The sequence below is a fragment of the Xiphophorus maculatus genome, chromosome 16 (genome assembly GCF_002775205.1).
Source record: "Xiphophorus maculatus strain JP 163 A chromosome 16, X_maculatus-5.0-male, whole genome shotgun sequence".
NCBI lineage: Eukaryota > Metazoa > Chordata > Actinopteri > Cyprinodontiformes > Poeciliidae > Xiphophorus > Xiphophorus maculatus.
The window spans coordinates 24086687-24107050 of record NC_036458.1 but is presented as its reverse complement, the minus strand read 5'-3'; the positions used below and the strand labels follow the sequence as shown (position 1 = coordinate 24107050).

Sequence of the window (20364 nt, the reverse complement as noted above, 5' to 3'; positions counted from 1 at the left end):
AGGTGTGAGTTTTGCCCCCTTGCTTCCCAACGGCGTGAGCATATTTACACTGAGGTCTCCAGAGTACACTAATGAAACATGTTCATACGCAAACACATGATGTTTCCTGAAAGCGCATTTTAACTACTACCAATAATATTTAACCTTAACCATGGCCAAGGTTTACTCAAATCCTGATTTTAAACTCAAAATTCAGACTTTCATATTCTGAGCTCAAAAGTTAGAACTTTTTCTCTAAGAAAAAAGTTGGAATTCTGAAAAAAATAAATAAGAATCATCTTCATGGTTCAAAAGTTCTTGGTGATTCACGAAGTACAATATTGATGTAATGTTTTTTAATTTAAAATAATTGAATCCTTGCCTCCTAATTACACTTCCCTAAGTGAGAACGGAAAGCATAAGAGGGGCTGGCTACATTATTATGATTCACTAAGCTGTAACAGAATGTTCTCCACTGGAGCAGATGAGTAGGCCTCACATTGTATTGTATTGAACAATACAAATGTATTTTTAATTAAAAAACACATGATGATGACATATGATTTTCCCTCCTCCACCAAACTATGCTGGCGTTGGCCCGTCACATAAAACCCCAATAAAACACCTTGATGTTTGTGGTTGTAACGTGTGAAAATATTGAAATGTTTATGGGCCATGAATACTTTTGCAAGGCAGTGTAGATGTTTCGTCTGATCTGATGTGCACCAGCCCCTTCCAGAAAAAGCTGGAAGCCGAGTTAGCACGAAAGTCTCTATCACCTCTCTCTAATTCACAATTTTCAAAATGCAGAAGAAAAACACCAACAGAAACACGATGGCAGCGATCCACTTCCTATCAGCGCGCCCAACGCTGTGTGTGAGACAAGTGGGAGTCGGTTACCTGGAACAAAGCTTCCCTGGACCACATCTTTATATGCCCACCAACTCTCATCAAGCTTGGATATAATAGGCTGAGCTGTGAGGGGACAGAAAAAAAGAGAATGTGAGGTTTTTAATAAGATCCTTAATGACTGCTCAAAATTCTCTTTCATATCAAAGCTCCTTTTTTTTAACTCCTTGGCAAAGCAGAAAGAGATGAATACCAGTATTAAAGAGAAAACATGAAGGCAGCTGTAAGCAATGATTAATACTGAATTTGAGGGTAATGACGCGTCTTCTTCAAATGCAAGTTATTTTATTAAAAATAACAATTCTAATAGGCTCCACTGTACATTAGAAGAGGGTGCTTATGTGTTTTCACTAACATTACCAAAAAGAAGCCATGAGTTTATTTAGACCCACCACAAGAACCAGAAATGTTATTGCAAAATGAAGCAATTTTTGATTTCTGAATAAACACAAAGATGAACCAGTGGGTTTAGCATGTTACCAAAATGCAAACTACAGCCTCTGCAGTGTGAAGAGCTTTGCACTTCCTCTCCACACTGATGCAATCTGTGTGTGAGGAACTTCTGTCACTGAAAACTTTTGCGGCTCAAGAAATAAATCTGGGAAACCAATTTAGACAAACAGAAATGTCATTTCTGAAAGAGAAGGCTGGAGCTGAAATGAAAACTGAACTCGGCTTTCATAAATCTTAGATGTAAGCTACATGGACCACTCGACTTCAGGCAGCGTCACCAAAAACTTCTCACAGGAAATCCTCTTTCCCGTGAAAGATAGGAAATTAACAGACTTTCTACATGAAGTATAGAATTTGACACAGCTGTAGCGTTTGTATGTTTGTGTTAGTGCTGTATTAGATTTGACTCTAAAGGGAGAAAATGGATCTATGTTCCACTTGAAAGTGGAGAAATTAGTAGCTTTTGTTTATTATTGTGTGAGTGGAAACCGGGGTGAGCCCACTGGTACATCTTTGTGTTTATTCAGAAATCAAAGGTACTTCATTTTGGAATAACATTTCTGACTTCAAAGTAAAATAAAAAAGAAAACACACAGACCATGTAAAACTGAGCTTGATTCTTGATTATTGTAGTTGTGAAAAAATGAACCAATTGGCAGTCAGTGAGTCAGGATCGTTACTGTGGGAGATGAAGCCATCAAAGCTGTCGCTGGTCCAGAATACTTCAACTGTCATCAGGAGGTTACAAACTCAATGGGGATTATTGCTTTTCCCCTATTCAAGACAATTTAGCCATAAAAATGTGTCGCTAAAATTTATTGCAACGTGTGATAATTTTTCAGTCCATAATTTGTTAGCTATTTTACAGATCTGGGTAGAGTTTGACTCAGCAGGTGAAAGAAAGAAACCAAGGCAGAAATCTAGAACTGGACAGATAGTTGTTTAGTCAAAGCTTCATCAAAGGCTGAAACACCAGAGATTCAGATGAGTAACGTCTGTTGCTTCTGGCTGGTTGACAGTTGAAACCAGAATACCAAATAAAGAAACAAAAACTTTTTTTTTCTCACTGTCTGAAGTTAAATCTGACCGAACCTTTCTCGTTTTTAATGTCAGGTAGAATTACCAAAATATAGTGAGAACATATTTTAGAAATTTTTTTTGTAACCTTCCTTGAACTCAAAAGTTTACATACATTGGGTGAGTACCAAGGGTAACTGTTTATTAACCTGCATGACTTGGGGTCAAACCTTCTGGGTTTGGGTTTGCTTAGGGCCAAATTTCCAGCAAACCAAAAGCTTCTTGAAGGGAAACAAGAACGTTTGAAAACAGATTCAAAGGGAAATCCAACAAATACTTGAATGTGAAAGTGAAGATGTTGAAAAAACATTTGAAAAATCTACCTTTTATTATTTTGGCATTTAATAAATGTCCATTTTGTAAATCCCAACTGCCCTAAAATATCAAACTGATTGATTTATTGTCAGACACTGAGAAAAGAACAACTATATTTCTATTTCTATATATAGTATGTACATATAAGTGTGTGTGCAGGCGTGTGGGTGTGTGTGTGTCGATATATTCCCCATGATTTGATCAAATGGTTTCTCTCACTCTGTTTCTCTATATTAAGCTGAAATGATGAAAAAAAAACCCAGTCCAACCAGTTTATAACTTTTTGTAATTATGTAGGAAGTCTGGACTCGTCCAGTGGGAATTCTGTCAGCTGATATAAAGTCCAAACAGCTGCAGATCTTGTATTCATGAATTATATATTTGCTGTGTGTGACTCGCTATGCTCTTTGTAATATGAGCGGTTTTATGCAGATGTATGCGCTGTAAGTGTGATCAAAGTGTCGGCTCATGGTGTGTGAGAGCGCGGACTCAGTGCTCCAACTCTGCCTAACACGTCCCGACTTGTTGAAATCAACAGTATAAAAACCAGAGAAGAAGCTGACATTATAACCTGAGTGGCAGCTACTATTGAAAGACTTACGTATGAAGTACAGCTGAATCATAAATCTGAAGCTATTAAATGGTCACATAAACACAGACTTTGTTTCACAGTTGTGCTTTTTAGAAAATATTATTATTATTATTTATTTTATTTTAATTGCATTTTCTGTGTTTTGTTGTTGGTTGTTTGTAGCTACATCAGATGGTTCTGGTGAATGATGGGAGTTTCCTTTGCATCCTTACCTGACGAACTGCAGATGATGTATATTTGCAAAATCAAACATAAATCCCAAATGAAACGCATTCTTCGTTTAATTCCTGCTCATGTCCTGTCGCTACTGCGGGATCGCGCTGAAAGACCACACGGGCAAACTTTGCACATTTTCCCCTGGTCCCCGTCTCCGTCCTCCGGCGCAGCGATGAAACGTTTGGAAGCCTCAAAGCTCCGGAGCGGGAGATCGGCTTCACCAGCGCCGTCCTCCTTCACTCACCGGTGCGTTGCCCAGGCAACATTTCTTACTCTGTATCTTTTTTTTATTATTTATTTTTCTGACTTTTTTCTTTCTTTCTTTCCTTCCTTCTTTCTTTTAATCTTAGAAGCGTGTGTGATGACGGTGTCTGTCAGTAAATGAAGCCGTTAGGACACCTGAGCGCTGAGGATGATGCTGGCTGGGAGCGCGCAGCCGCTGTGGACGCGGAGCCCGAGGAGAGATCAGAAAAACTCCGCATGTTCATCCGATGATGTCAGGATGGATTCGCTAAACTGACCATATATCCAGAAAAAAATGGCGAGACAATATGCTTTTGCTAATTAAAAGTGCAAAAAGGACACAACAGTTCCAGTGTGTCACTCTTAGAGTAAGACTGCATGTGGCTGGAAAAACTCAAACAGTCAAAATCCTCCAGAAAACAAAACGATGTTAATCTGACATCCTGTGCAGAAAGTCCCTCTGTTGAGTCAGTTTCTCTATGGACGCAGTGAGGTGCATGCAGATGGCCTTGGTGATTGCTTGGCTGTTCTGACCTAAATAAATACCTCATAAATGTCTACCGTGAATATCGCACGCCCTCTGCTGGTAGCTTTGAGTAACTCGTAGAGGTCCATAAATTTAAGTTAAATAATCATTAAATGATTGGTTAGATGTGCCGTTACTTAATTTCATTAGGAAACAAGTATATTAGTATGTATTAAATATATCGTTAGTGAACCATGTAGAAAAAAATAGTAATTTGATCTTACAATATTTAAATTAATTTTTATTTCAATTCAGTTAATTTATAAAGCACCAATTCACTAAAGAGTCTCAGTGCGACGCTGGTAACGTTGTTAGAGTGTTAATAGAGGAGCCATGTTGCGATGATTTCCTGAAGGTGGAGTTCAAGAAAAAGCTATTTTCTTAAAGAGATAGAGGCCCAATTTCAAGGCATTAAACCACAAAGTCAAGCTTCTTTTAAGTCATAGCTGATATATATATATATATATATATATATATATATATATATATATATATATATATAGGGTTAGGGTTAGGGTTAACCCTATATATATAGGGTATATATATATATAGGGTATATATATATATAGGGTATATATATATATATATATATATATATATATATATATATATATATATATATATATATATATATATATATATATATATATATATATATATATATATAAGGTACAGACCAAAGGTTTGGACACACCTTTTAATTCAACGAGTTTCCTTTATTTTCATGACTATTGACATTGTAGATTCACACTAAAGGCATCAAAACTATGAATAACACATGTGGAAATATGTACTAAACAAAAAAGTGTAAAACAACTGAAAATAGCCCTTATATTCTAGTTTCTTCAAAGTAGCAACCTTTTGCTGTGATTACTGCTTTGCACACACTCTGCATTTTCTTGATGAGCTTCCAGAGGTCGTCACCTGAAATGGTTTTCACTTCATAGGTCAACCTGCCCTGTCAGGTTAATAAGTGGGATTTCTTGCCTTATAAATAGTCATGAAAATAAAGAAAACTAGACAGGTTTGTCCAAACTTTTGGTCTGTACTGTATATATAAAACCAGTACAGATCAAAAGTTTGGACACACTTTCTAATTGAATTCAATGAGAAGGTGTGTCCAAACTTTTGGTCTGTACTGTATGTACAGTATATATAACATCTGAAGGTTGTTATTTCTTGATTGTGCTATAAAAGGCACAATGTGCCTGGAAAACATGCAGCACTGCCCCTTTAATTCTGGTCACCCTGCACAGAGTCCACAGTGGTCAGTCAGTGTTCTCCAGAGCAACATGTGGCCTGGACCCCCGAACCTCCATGACCCACTGGGCTCCTGGTTTACTGCTAATTATCATTACAGCAGCAAATTATTTTACCCAGCCCTGCACTGGGTAATGCAACATTTTAAATGTAATAAAGACAACCATTACAATTTGCCAGCAATCAAAGAAAGTTTTTAATATGATATCAGTTTTTGAGCTAGTAAACGTAAAAAATATAATTTTCTCTACATCTAATTTTTATTTGCAAAAAACATTTTTTTCCAAGAAATGCAGTAATATTTTTTTTACATACTTTTATATTAGGCTAATAATGTAGTAACTCACATTATATATGTTACTGGTTACAAAACTGTACTGCATGATTGGCAAGTTGTTGCCTTTATTAAACGTGATTACTGGTTAGTATTTTGTTTGCTACGACATGATGTTCTTAAGGACCAAGACTTTTTTTTTTTAAAACATCCATGTTTTCATATTGTAAAGATTTTGTCTTCTTAAAATAAAACCAAGAGTACATGTTGAACAACATATTTATTCCTCAGAGCTCTGCAGGGTTTCTGATTCTAATCATAATAAGGTGAATCATGCATTCTAACATCAGTGTGAAAACCTTTATGTAACATCTCTCCAAGCCAACAAAAATCAAAGAAAACATGTCATAAAAATGCAGTATGAGTATGTAATGTGAAGACATGTCTTAGTATTATACACTCAGAACCTTAACTGCTGTTATTCAGTATTTTTTTTCCATCATCTATTTGGACGACACAGTGAGTTTTCAGATTATACATTTATAAGCTGAGAAAGAATCTTGGATGCTTTTATCTGTCTGACTCATTTCGCTACCCTGCACCTTCCCACAGACTCATACGCTCATCTTCCTCATGCGACGAAGAGCAGCTTTCCTCATCTCTCTCAGCACAATCTCCCTGTTGTTCTTCATGTTAGTTTTGGCCGTCTCCAAAAGGAAGTTAATCTTCTCCTGACTGAAGGGCAGCGTGAAGGTGGAGAACTCCTTCATCTTTGCTTTGACCTCCTCTGCATCTGCAGAAACAGTGAGAGACCTTTAATCAGCAAACTTACCGTCACCTTGAACACTACGCCTCGCTTTAGAGGACATCCACTCAGATGGTGAGCTGAACTGACACAGAGATCGTCTTGTCTACTAAAGACCTGCTCTGGAATTTGACAAATGGTTCCAGCCACATTTTGTCGATTTATAAACACAAACTTCCAATGTCTTTGATCAGGATTTCATGTGACAGACCAACACACAGCGATACTTACCTGTGAAGGGAATTATACGGGGTATTTTAAAATGTTTTGAAATAATTATTGAAAGGGGCAGTATTGTTTGTTTCCCAGCCATATAGTGAAATTTTATAGTTCAATCAAGTAACTCTGTTACTTTCAATTGTTATGAACATATATATGCAGCTCTGGAAAAAATGAGACTGCTGCACTGAACCCCATTGAAAACATCATTGTTATTCCACCAAATATTTATTTTGAACTCTTCCTGAGTTCAAACGTTAATGTTGTTGTTTCTAAATGAATATGAACTTGTCTTCTTTGCATTATTTGAGGTCTGAAAGAATTGTATGTTTTGTCGTTATTTTGACCATTTCTGATTTTCTGCAAATAAATAAAAAGTTTTTGCTTGGAATTTCAGAGACATGTTGTCAGTAGTTCATAGAATAAAAAAACAACGTTCATTTTACTCAAACATAGACCTATGAAGAGTAAAATCAGAGCTTCTAGAGCTGTATATTTATATATCAAATATGACTTAAAAATTTGCCTTCGTAAATTGGAGATTAAGGGATTTCTCAAACATGAATGAAACAATCAAGACAACATTCCAGGCATGTTTTTGAGGAGGGAATAATATAAGATGATGTAAAGCTCAAAAAGTCGATTCAATAGAAAAAGCACATTTGCGTTCAGACCCTCTCAGTCATTTCTTTGTGGAATCATTTTTTGCAACTGCAGTTCCTTCCATCTACCTGCTTTCCATTGACAGATGGAAAATTTCCACATCCATTAAGAACACCTTCTTCCACATGTTCTCTGTGGAAGAACATTGTGGAAATGTTCTTCCACAACAAGAACATTTGCCATGTGGCAAACTACACATGAACCATGTTTGCCACATGGTTCATGTGGCAAACTACACAAACCATGTGGGACGTATTATGGCTCTTTGTTTCGGCAGAGGATTTCTTCTTGCCACTCTTCCACGAAAGGTGCCGGTTTGGAACAAGCATGACTAATTGGGAGGAGAGTGTAATGCTACTAAACTCGACTAATCAGTTAAGGCTGACAGATCAAACCTTTGCAGTTTTGCTGGTTGAAAAGCGGCATGTAGATGATGGTCGGCTCCTTTTCTTTCCCCTCAAACACGTAGCAGTTCTTCGGCCAGTCGCTCTCCTCCAGGATTTTATTATCTATCTGTGGGAAGGGTTTATTCACTTCAGCTGCATAGTCCCTGGCAAGAATCAGAGTCTGTAAAAGGAAGCAGTAGAAAGATCAGCGGCGCCATACTGGGCCTCTGTGCTTACAGCTAACAGATTTTTGTCATTTTAGACAACTTTAAAGTGATGATAGGAAGAAACAGTGTGATATTATCAAATCTACTTTTTTTCATTAATGTAAAATCCCATAGAAAAAATAATTGTTGTTGTCTCAGACCAGGCAGTTTAATCCACAGTGACCCTGCTCAACCACATCACCCTTTCTGCCATGTTAGTACAGGATCCCTGAAGGGACAAACCACTCTCTAATTTATGAACACTTCCAAACGTTCTCTGGATCCCCAGTAGTTAGAATCCCATGAAAAGCATACACAATTTTGATCTTACAAGAAAATTTTGTATTATTTTTTTGACTTTTGCTTGTATTTTTTTTCTTTTTTAGTTTTACTCTAATTTCAGTTCACCATCTACTATGCCAGCTGTGATCCAGTCCATTCTCTCAACTTCAACCAACCTATCAGTCTACTGTTATTTCATGTATTTTTTTAACAACATCTATAAAATGTTTTCTCAGCATAACTTCAGGTATAGACTCATTAGGTTTACTCTCTCGGTTTTCAAGCATGCACACTGCTCTGGTTGACAGAAATAAGTAAAGGACTATGGTTTTACTACAAATATTCTGTGTTGACAGGATTGCTTGTGTTGTGGTAAGTGAACTTGTATGTCTCTGGCTCCATATCCAAACATAACTGTTGAATATATGGGTTTACTAAGTTGATAAATCAGACATCATGTCTATATCCACTTCCTGATACGTTACACAGAAGAATGCTGATATCAGAAAAGTCTCCAGACTGTTAGAATTCTTTATCTTTGGGCCATCTGGAGAAGGTGTTTTATTCTGAGCTGCCAGAATATGCCACATATATCTTACTAGATGGATTTGCCATCAGAGCACACTGCAGCTGAAAACTGAGGTAAGTTTGTCTGCAGAAACTATTTTGAACATCAGAAAACATTTGAAATTGTCCAGCTGAGGGGCCATGATATCTTATATCCACTATTAGCAACAACATCCACTTTATGCTCCAACCAACTGCTCAGCCTGTGATCAGGGGCAGCTTCATACAGGACATGTCTGTGCTTCACCACTCCTGAGTCAAATAATGAGGCGATTAGCAGGACTCTGGAGAACTTGACTGATTTAGAGGGCTGAGCATGTTCTGCCCTGTTGTCAGTGTTGTGTCGGGACACCATTTTCATTTTTTTTCAGTGCAAGCATATCATTAAAATTGTTTGCATGTGTTTACATGAGATTTAACAGTAATTTTGAGCACCTCAAACATAATTCCAGCACTAGACTCTGGTGCAATGATGAGGTCGATGTCTCTCTTCTCTCCTAGGAATGACGGGTAGGCCATGTTGATCAGCAGCCCTGCATCGATCAGGTGGAATTCTTCTTTAGTCTGGAGACAATCAGGAACTGAATCATCTGTGGGAAACAGAAGTTAAGAATTTGTAAAAGCCGAGTTTATTAGTACAGCACATTTCAGCAACAAGGCAGTTCAGTGTGCTTTGCACCATGAAAACATCATACAGTAACCAATTATAAAACAATCAATGCACATTATATTTTGTCTAATGCCATCATTGAGCAAACAGACATCAAATATATCTATCAATGTTCCAGTTCTGAATCAAAGGCAGCTCTAAACAGGGGCGGTTTTAGTTTTGATTTAAAGGAACTCAGTGTTTCTTAAAGAGACCAAATTTCAATTCATTTCAAAAATGCTGGATTAACCTCAAAGGTAGATCAAATGTTTCAGTAACTCAAACTGGTTCAAACTGGGAAGAGTTTGGGAAGATGTGTCTAGTCTACAGCACATTTCAGGTCTTCCACAGATTATTTCAGTCAAATTTAATTCTGGACTCTGGCTGAATGATTTTAAAATGTTGCTTTTCTTCTGGTGAAGCTATTATTTTGTTGATATTTTGCTGATGTTGGTTGTGTCTTCTAAAGAATGTAGCTGAATTTTACCCGAACAAATGCTAAAATTTCTCCTTTTTTTTTCCTGAGATGATTATATATTTTCCAGTCTTTTCTGATAAAACATACCTGGATTTGTCACGTGGGAGACAGTGTTGATGAGTACACTGAGGGATGACCAGTGAAATAGAAGTATGCAGTTTGCTTAAAATTTTTGATATAGCGTTGTACGGAGTTATTTGTAATAGTTCTCCTGCCCACTGCGTAAAGATATTCCACAGTGAGTCTGTTGCAAAGTAAATAAATATTTGTGGTGGGAGCTAGCAGTCCTGTGCACACCACACACAACATAACATCTATCCACAGGTAAGGTAACATTTATCCACTTTATCCCAGAGCAGATAATGACGTCACAACCTCACTTGGAAAATGTCCAAACTCTTGTTTGTTTGTTTATTTGTTTGTTTATTTGTTTGTCATAATGCAGGCTAGCTGAACATCTGTGCTCTAGAGGTCTGTCCACTCACTCTGGAACTGATAGAGGAAGTTGCTGGTTGTTCCCCACTCCCACTTCAAAATAAGAGGAAGGACTTGCTTTGTAATGAAAGAAACTGGAGAAGAAGCACAGAAACAAAGTTTTGTTAAAAGAAACTTTTAATTTTCTATTCCTTTCTGTCCAGTAAGCCCTGCCTGTGCTTCAGGTCTATAGAATACACACCTGATGTTTTGAAAGCTCCATCCTCCAAACTTTGGCCCCAGATCTCCACTGTCCTCACCAACCCAAGACTCCACTGTTGGAACAGATTTTTTCTTTCTTCTGGACTCAGCGACTCCAGCAGAACTGACTCATTATGATGCACCTTGTCTTGAGAAAAGCATTTTAACAAGCATAGTAAGAAATAAAAACAAGAATTTGCTGCATCAATATCCTGTTACAACTCAAAAAAAGACTAGACCTTCTCCAATCAGCACTACCTGCATTTCCATTGACCATATATTACAAAAAGAAATTTGCTGAACAGAAACACACCAATTTAGAAGAAATTCATATTTGTCTAGAAAAAGCATGTAGGTCAGAATTCATACCATGTAGGATTTTCTGCAACTTGTCAAGCTCAGACAGGGCAGTAGGATCCTGGATGGTGCTTGAGGTGAGAGTTATCAAGTTTCTGAGCACGTTGTACACACGCAGGTATTCCTTGGTCACATCATCTGTGGGCCCTGAAACAGAAGCACAAAGAAAACGAGTTAGGCCAGAAAGCCAACATGAATTTACTAAGAATATGTTTCCAGTGGTGATTACCATTAAGCCAGGGAGGGATCACATCCCTGATAACTTCCTCATGAGCCAGTGCACAGCCTAAAACTCCTGCACAGTTAAAAAATAGATATTTATGAATGAAGGAAACAATTTGTGGTCATCCTAGATGCTGGTATTATTTGCTTCTATATGTATTTTAGTAGTATTAGGACAGGGCTTTGGTCCCCACCAGGTCCAGCAGTCTCCATTGCTTTCTGATCAAGTACATTTTATAAGACATGATTGTAGTTTTAATATTTGCACAGTCATCAAAATAAATTATTCAGTTTAAATAAAGGAAATACTGGGGATGTAACCAGGTGACTTTACTACTGTTGGGTAAATCAGATGGCTGTACTTGCCACCTGGTTTAAAAGTCACTGGTTGTTTTTATGGCTTTTGTATTTTATTTATCACCTGAAAGTGTCGGCTGCATTAATTGCATCACACTCCTGTGTGATGACAAGATAAAGACTGTTCTATTCTAGTTTAACTTCTCTCTGTCTTCATCCCTACTAGATGTTAGCGGATACAAAAAACAAGTCTACTCTTCTGGAAGAAACAATTGTTGATCTTGGTACTGTTTTGCTTTCAGGTGTGAGTTTTTGTATGGCATTTAAATGGTCACCTGAATCTGTGTGTTTGACAGTAGCCATGGCAGGATGTAACTACTGGGATTGAAATAAATGTTTTTATTAATTATGAGGTTGATCTTTCAGTTTGCTCTTCTTTCACAACAACTGTGATTCCTTTTTCCACACAAGAATTGCAGCTGTTGCAATTCCTGCAGGGAAAGATTGTTTTAATAAATGACATCTTTAGTTATAAACAGACTTTTTGTTTATTCCAGTTATCTTTGATATTGAAATTAGTTTAATGGTCCTAATGTATGACTGGGACAAAAAAGCAAATATTAAAAAAACTGTAAGAAATTGAATCCTCTTTCATGGAATTGTACTATTTGCATACATAACTCAGATGTGTTGTCACACATTACACAGGAATATTGACAACCATCCAAATAGCCCTTTGTAACTGAGGTATTGTATATATAGGCATTGTGACGACAGTTGAGTTTGGATATATTGCACAGTGATTGTGAAGCTCACCCTGTAGACTGATCATGTCCATCTCTGGTTTCTTCTCCATCAGCTCCCCGTTGTGAAACTTGCTGCCCAACAGTGATGTTTCAACAAAGAGGTTCAGCTCTGTGAATCCTGCCTCATGAGGGCTCACCTCAAACCATTTACCTAACGAACAGAGAAAACCTTTAACGGTAACACTTTATTTGACGGGTGTGCATAAGACTGACATGACACTGTCATAAACATGACAGAACACCTGTCATGAACATGAAGGAGTCTTTATGAATATTTGCCACTGTTGTCATGAAGTGTCATTCGATAAATAACGACACTTTTAATGCAAAGTTGCATTAAAACTCATATTAAAAGTCCATTAAAATGGTAAACTTTGCATTATATGTGTCATCACTTACCGATTGAAACTTCATGACAACAGTGGCAAATATTCATAAAGATTCCTTCATCTTCATGACAGGTGTTCTGTCATGTTTATGACAGTGTCATGTCAGTCTTATGCACACCCCGTCAAATAAAGTGTTGTCTTTATTCATGTAAACCCCTCAGTTAAAGTGTGTACCTTGTAGCGGCCCATGTGAGTAGCAGTGTTTCTCTAGAGCACAGTAGACGGGGTAAGGGTTGGTGGCGTTCCTGCTGACCTCCTCTGAAAGACGCCGTTTATCCATCTGATAAAGTACAAGATGTTTTTTTTTGAGGAATCATCACATCTGATAAATGTCTAAGCTCCAAGCTACGCCTGTTTAACCTGTTTCATGATGCCGGCAGAGGTTAGAACCCCCCAGATGTCAGTGAGAGAGAAATCCTCCTCCTTGGACTTTTCAGTCAACCAGGCCACAGCGTGCTCCAGCTCCACCCCAGGACCCGACAGCTTGGACACCGCTTCATCCATGTTGGAGCTCCACTGAGGGTCATTGTACAGGAAGGCCATGGACCTGACAACATGAAGAGGGTGAGCGGCAGGCACACAGGAGTCAAGAAAAAGCCTTGTGCTTAGAAATGTTGTAAAACGATACCACAAAAATATAAATAACTTATTTATATTTATATCAGACTCACAGCTGCCCTCCATTTGGTGCTCTTAAATAAAGTGTGGTCCACATGAAACAAGGTTTAAATTTGATCATTAACTAAATTATGGAAAGTAAATGGCAGAACTATCATAGATTGATTGACCAAACAACTCACTACAACTGGCCTGAGGTCTAATGCCCCCGACATTCGTACTAATACAGACAGATGAGATTTGTGATGACCTTGCAAATTCTCAACCAATTCTGGAGGTACATAGGAACAAGGTTTTGGCAGCGTCAAAGGAATTGGAGCTCATGATCTGTAAAGCCTCTGACAGCTGACCTCAGGGACCACTGCCCTGCATGCTTTAAGAGTTTCCATTATGTCATTCATCGTTATCCAGAAAGGCTGGCTCTGTGGGCATGGCCCACTGACAGCATTCAGAGCAGCAGAGCACCATCAATCAGGTCTATGTATGAGCAGAAATGGACGGTGTTTGAAAGCAGGACGTACAGGAGCGAGATAGATGGCACTAACAGCCTCCTCCTGGCTGTGATTGGTTGTTTCTGGAAGCAGTGTTTTTCTGCAAATGGCTGTAGGACCACAGGGAGGCAGAGGAGTTGGATTGTCTGTTTCATATTATGCTGTCAGGACATGGTGACAAGTACATAAAACCATACTTTTCTAAAAGTTACTTACTGCAGTTTTAAGTCTGATAGGAAGTGAAATATGTCCCTGGTTGTTCAGTAAACCTTTTCTGTTTTTCATCTCTGTTTCTACATTGCTTCTGTTCCAGTTCCATTCTATGTGAGATCCAGTCACTGGTTTCTAGCTTGTTTCAACTTCCAATTACTCAGCATTTGACCAGCATGTAATGTAATTATGGCTAATTTGTTCTGTTACCATGTTGACCCAGAAACTCCTCCTATGTAGAGCAAAGTGTCCAGCATGGCTTCCTTTTCCAGCTGATACAGGAAGCCTATGAGACTCACAGCTGCCCTCTGACCCCCACCAGAAGCCACCAGGGCGATGTGAGGGACTAAATCCTGGAAATAGAAACCAGAGAATTAGACAAGTTGATTGCTCTAATTGCAAAGTACTTTAAACTTAAACTGCTCATTTTTTTCTTTATTTTAGAATGGACCATCTCCCCCACTGACCAGAATGGGCATCAAGAGACCTTTGGCAAGTAACCTGAATGAACAAGGGCCAGAAAATTGAGACTGCAGAATTTTATGTTTGACAAAGGATCTCTGTCTTTCCTCTTCAGCTTTCTAGTCACATAAGAAGAGAAATGACAAAAGCAAGTGAATTAGCAATGTTTGTGAACAACGGATAATGTGACCCAGGATATGCTACTGTTAAATAATGTTTCTGCACCCTGGATTTTGAACTCTTACTTCTGCCGCCCCCAAACAACCTCATCTTCTCTTCCTATAGATGATGAACCTGACCGTGTCAGACCTCGTCTCGCTGCAGTTGAATTAGGTCTTCCTGTAACTCGCTGTCTGTGCTGTCTTTTACCACGTAGACTTTAAAATTGGCTCAGAGTTGATATCTTTAGCTGTCTTTCTATCCTGCATGAAGCCACTAAAGCAGCTACTGCTGGCCATTAACTCATCATGTTTTCTTTGACATAGAAAGTTCTCCTGGACAGGCACATTGGTGCTTTCTGTGCTCTTCTCTTCTCAAACCCCCAATTATTAGGTCAATTATGCCAGTAAAATTTGATCTAATTTATATAATATATATATTTCTTTTTATTAGAAAAATAAAATAAAGATGGGTGCAGTGGTCGCACAGGGGTAAAGCATGACACGTGTTTGGAGGCCTCAGTCTGTGATGCGGCCCTCACAGGTTGATGATCCTTGTTGCATGTCTTCCCCTTCTCTCTCAATCCACTTTCCTGTCTATCTGTCATATAAAAGCCAGTAGAGTTGACACAACCTTTTAAAAAATAAAATAAAGAGAAGTGTAGATATGTTTTTTCTTACCACATTACAGTTGATCTGCAGATTGTTCAATGCCTGTAGAACAATTTCTTTTCGCCTGTCAATATATTGTTGTTCTCCAGCACACAGAGCTGAGGAGTGACGGATGGTTTCCTGAAGACAATTCATGACTGGAGATTATCAGGTTGTTCTGCAGAGTCAACAAGTAAGGTTTTGGCTGAAGGAATGATGAAGATTACAATAAGCCTCATTCTGCATGTCTTACAACAGAGCTATTACTTCACAGTGAAACAGCGCAGGTACTAGACTGACCTGCCTGCAGTCCAGACCTGTCTCCCACTGAAAATGTCTGGTGCTTTATTTACTGTAGTTGTACATAAAGAAAGAATTCCACCTATAAGATTTCAACAATTATTGCTCCTACATGCTTACTGAGTGTTGTTAAAAGGACTCAGCGGTAAACATGGCCCTGTCCAAACGTTTTCTGAATGTCTTGCAGGCATCAAAATCTAAATGTGGTGTTTCACATCTTTGGTATTGATTGATTTTCCATGAACTGAATTGCATTGAGAGAGTTGAGATTTAGAATACTGCAACCTTTTGTAGTTTGCTTTTATCATTTACCACTATTTTTGCTCCCAGAGGGAAAAGCCCACTGCATTGTGATCTTGGAGCATTATTTAAGAATCGCTAAGTTCCAGAATGACTTTTTGCTTAAAGGAATTTATACAGTGGTCCAGCCTAACAATGATTGTTATGCCTGTGTTTTCATTACAGCCATCTGTGATTTGGACAGAAATCATGGAGCGACTGTTTGCTCGGCTCCAGGGAGCTCCGCAGCATCAGTTTGTTGATCTGGACCATTTACAGTTTATAATTGGACATGAAAAGGTGCTAGTGTGTTCCAACTCCAATCAGATGACCTTTCTGTCTGGCCTAAGCTTTTGAGACCTCTTGAGTTAAAAGATGCAAGGAGAAACCAATTCTCTTTTTATCTAGAGGTTGTAAAAACAGCAAAGGGGCAATGAAAACTTATAATATCAAAAGACTACCTCCAAAGTTTTACTAATTTGAAAATGTCAATAGCATATGGTCAAATGAATGAGCAGAGAACCAGAGCTGTGCATCACAGATGATGTGTTTTGTAGAAGCTCCCGTTTTGTAGATGGCATTTCATATTTTATAGGGACAGCAGGAGTGGAAAAGTTATTCAAGTCTAGGTATAGTGCTAGAAAATTAGTTTGTGGTTTTCCAACTTTTTCACTCTGAAAGCTTTTACCAAACTGAAATGTAACTATGTGGATACTGTTATGCGACCTGTGCTTTGGCAAATGGATGATGAAGCAGTTGGCTGGAACATATTAATGACATAAATAATTGTATCTTAACTTTTCTGTCAATATTGTAGGTGATGTCAGCATTCAGCTGTCCACATCCTTACTCTGTTCAAACCAAAGATGAAGAATTTGCGTCTTTTTAACCACTTAAGCAGCGTCTGGATGTCTCTCTGCACTCCGAGTTCAGCACGTCCCATCCTGGACTGCTAGTGTTCTGCCAAAGTATTCTCCTCCTGTCCCATGAGCAAGCTGTGGCAGAGCCAGGCTTCTCAGTTAATGAGGAATTCTCAAAGTGTCTTTGACCAAAGAGCTCAGGCCTTGTTTATTAATGACTTGTCACTTGAACAAAACTTATTCTCGTGTGATTTTAATTGTGTTTCTTACTTGATGGAAGAACTGCAATTGTGAAATTGTGTTGTTTTTTTTACATTAGCAGAATATTGACAGAAGTTCACATTTGTAATGGGGACACAGCTAGTATGTCTGTCTCTAAGAAAGTAGAGTGAGCTCTGTTATATGTACTGCATCACCTTACCTGAAGAAGTCATGAGGAGATGTAAGTAGCCTGTGGCCTGAGCCATTGATACAGTGATTCAATATTAATGCTGTTTAAAATTGGCAAATCAAAAGTTAAGGCTCATCACACCAGGCATCATTTTTCAAAGCTATTGTTCAACTTGCCTCCTCATCCTGATGCTTTATTTGGTGTTCAGCATCTTGTCTTCCACATGTAGAAACCCAAGCTAATTGAGTTGCTAACATGTGATTTGCTACACGTGTTAACAAGTACCAATTTACAACCAAAATAATCTCATACCTGTTTCCAAAGAAAATATCTCTAAGTCAAAGAAGGTAGACTCTCTCTGATTCTCCCTCTCTATTGAACTTTTGGATTTGGTAAATGTAGAATTCTTAGTTCAATTAATAAAGTTGTGTTGGTATTAAAAAATATTATGATGGTAAAATTGTTTTATGAACTGTCTGTTGGTTTGTAGTTTGGTTTGTTTGGTTTTAGTGAGATGTGAATAATGACTTATCACACATGTATGTAATGAAACATTGCACTGTGTTCCAAATTATTATGCAAGTGATATTTTCTCAGATTTTCTTAAATGGTCAATGTAAATGATGGTCAGTATAATTTCCAAGTCATGAACTATTGCAGTATAAATCAAATTTTACTGAACAAAGCTCCCCATGAGAACAGTATTTTTTTCAAAAATAAAAAAACTCAAACTGCACTGTTCCAAATTATTATGCACAGCAGATTTTCTAAACATTTTATGGATTATAAAAAACTGCAAACAGTCATTCTTTGAATGTGCGGCATTAAGTGATCACATGTACTAAAATCAGAAACTATTTCAATCAAAAACATCTTAACAGACAGAGTTACATGTTAACATAGAACCTTCTTTGATATCACAGCTCAATTCTAGATCCATTGAACTTGTGAGTTTGTGGAAAGTTTCTGCTTGATTTTCTTTGCAGGATGTCAGAAAACTTTCCCAGAGCTGCTGTTTGATATGAACTGCATTCAGATCTTCTGCTGGAGGAAACTCCAAAGGTTCTCAATAGGGTTGAGGTCAGAGGTCAGAGGAGGATGGTGACCAAACCATGAGTTTCTGCCCTTTTATGCCCATAGCAGCCAATGACACAGTGGTATTCCTTACAGCATGAGATGGTGCATTGTCATGACGAAGATGATTTTGCTACTGAAGGTACGGCTCTTCTTCTTGAACCATGAAAGAAAGTGGTCAGTCAGAAAGTCCATGTACTTTGCTGAGGTCATTTTCACACCATCAGGGTCTCTGAAGGGGCCGACCAGCTCTCTCTCTCTCTCTCTCTCTCTCTCTCTCTCTCTCTCTCTCTCTCTCTCTCTCTCTCTCTCTCCATGATTTCGGCCCAGAAAATGACTCCACCACCTCCTTGCTGACGTCACTTTAGGACGTGGTGTCCATCCACCACCAATCCACTACTGCGTCCATCTGGACCATCCAGGGTTGCACAGCAGTCATCAGTGAACAAGTCTGTTTGAAAATTAATCTTCATGTACGGCTGGAGCCACTGCCACCGTTTCTGCTTGTGAGCTCTGGTTAGGGGCCCAATAGTAGGTTGATGCACCACAAGCCTCTGGTTCCTCCACCTTGAGGTTCCAGAGGCTCCAGCAGCTTCAAATACCTGTTTGTTGCTTTGTAAGGGCATTTTAACAGCTGCTCTCTTAATGTGATGAATTTGTCTAACAGAAACCTTCCTCATTTTGCTTTTATCTGTACAAACCCATCTTTGTTCTGAATCAGCCACAAATCTCTTCACAGTACGATAACGCTTCAGTTTTCATTAAATATCTAATGTTTTCATACCTTGTCATACGGCACTAAACTATCTGATGACTTTCATCAGCAGAGATCCTTTCTCTTTCCCATATTGCTTGAAACCTGTGGCCTGTTTAATAATGTGGAACATCCTTCTTAAGTACATTTCCTTTAATTGAGCTCACCAGACAAATTAATCAACCCAGCTTTCTGAAATTAATTATAGTGATTCAAAGAGTCCTGACACACAATACCATCTATAAATTTAATAGCAGAACAAAAAAAATTATCTTTATGACACTTAAATCCAATTTACATAATAATTTGGAACACAGTGTAAACTGGCTTTGCACCATTTCATAATTTAAGTCATACTTCATTACCATCAGCCTGTACATTTTCTCTGTGAAAATAAATAAACAGTATAAACAGTAAAACACTGTTTTAATAAAAAAAAGGTATTAAACTTAACTTATACGCCGTGACACTTTCTGTTTAAACCTTCTTGTACAATGTTTAATCTAACAACAGATTGACCAAAAATGTTAGTCAGTCTTTTGAAAAAGGTCTGAAATTGTTTTTGAAAACCTGTGGATACATACTAATAATTAAGAACATCTTTTTACAGGGATGTGCTTTATGTACATTTAGCCTCCCATGATGTAAACTGGAGCTAGTTAATAGAAACTGATATCACCATTAAATTTTAACTGCAACTATCTCAACTGCATAAAAATTGAAGACTTGATAGTCAAACCCTGTAAGAAAACGCTCTACAAAATACAAATTCTGGCGTTTTGACCAATGAATGTCTCACCTCAGAAGCTGTCATATTTCCCTCCATGTTGTCCACTGCCTGCAGTGCAACTCCGGAAATCACCAGGCAAAAACAAAACGCCAAGCCTAAAGAAAAACCTGTATTTCCTCTTCGTGTCTGCATGCTGACTCACATACATTCATACACATAAGGCTACAGGTTCTTCCTGCTTCTCTACATTCACCGTAATGTCTGAGGAAGTTGCACAAGAAAAGAGATATTTCATCAGCACACTAAGGCCGCCTGATCTCTTCCATGTGTTGGCAATGCAGAGAAACAGTTTCAAATGTAAACCAGATGTTTGAGTCAAAGTAGAAAGCAGCAAAAACATCTGTCTGGGATCTTTTGTCCACAAAGTGTTCTTGTTTGGAATAAAGCTTTGTAAAGAAAACAAATGAGGCCGTCACAGGTTCGAGTCCCGGCACAATGGCCTTTGCCGCATGTCTTCCCCCTTCCTCTAGTGTTTTATTGG

At 38.2% G+C, this 20364-nt stretch overlaps 2 protein-coding genes across 4 annotated transcripts in view; both read right to left on the bottom strand.

The window, feature by feature from the left end:
* The window catches only part of LOC102223256 (carbonic anhydrase-related protein 10-like), an 86837-nt gene extending 82536 nt beyond the window's left edge, over positions 1-4301 (bottom strand). The window contains exons 1-2 of one of the 2 annotated variants that reach the window (XM_023349653.1): positions 3538-4301; positions 880-954 (exon numbers count right to left, since the gene is read on the bottom strand). In XM_023349653.1, coding sequence (XP_023205421.1) covers positions 880-954; positions 3538-3598 — 136 coding nt within the window. In that variant the 5' untranslated portion in view covers positions 3599-4301. The remainder of the gene's footprint in view (positions 1-879; positions 955-3537) is intronic. The other variant, XM_023349654.1, reaches the window with a different exon arrangement.
* A 1722-nt stretch (positions 4302-6023) lies between these two features.
* Positions 6024-20125, bottom strand: pla2g4c (phospholipase A2 group IVC). Of its 2 annotated transcripts, none has more exons than XM_023348354.1 (13): positions 19893-20125; positions 15466-15576; positions 14375-14517; positions 13206-13392; positions 13020-13125; positions 12467-12607; positions 11361-11426; positions 11144-11278; positions 10776-10922; positions 10585-10668; positions 9408-9562; positions 7927-8098; positions 6024-6637 (listed from the first exon to the last, which is right to left on the bottom strand). In XM_023348354.1, exons 1-13 carry the CDS (start codon positions 20013-20015, stop codon positions 6459-6461), a joined length of 1749 nt encoding a protein of 582 aa, XP_023204122.1. In that variant the 5' UTR covers positions 20016-20125; the 3' UTR covers positions 6024-6458. The 2 variants fall into 2 exon arrangements, with proteins under 2 accessions (XP_023204122.1, XP_023204124.1); XM_023348356.1 differs by having other exon boundaries at positions 15466-15613; positions 19893-19978.
* Positions 20126-20364: the final 239 nt, after the last annotated feature.

Bases quoted from the DNA above. Each gene is read 5' to 3' on its own strand.
- pla2g4c (XM_023348354.1), bottom strand. From the start codon at position 20,015: ATGCAGACACGAAGAGGAAATACAGGTTTTTCTTTAGGCTTGGCGTTT. The intron at 12,608-13,019 runs GTACACACTTTA...TCTGTTCGTTAG, and splicing joins CTCACATGGGCCGCTACAAG to GTAAATGGTTTGAGGTGAGC. The intron at 10,923-11,143 runs GTATGAATTCTG...GCTTTTCTCAAG, and splicing joins GTTGCAGAAAATCCTACATG to ACAAGGTGCATCATAATGAG.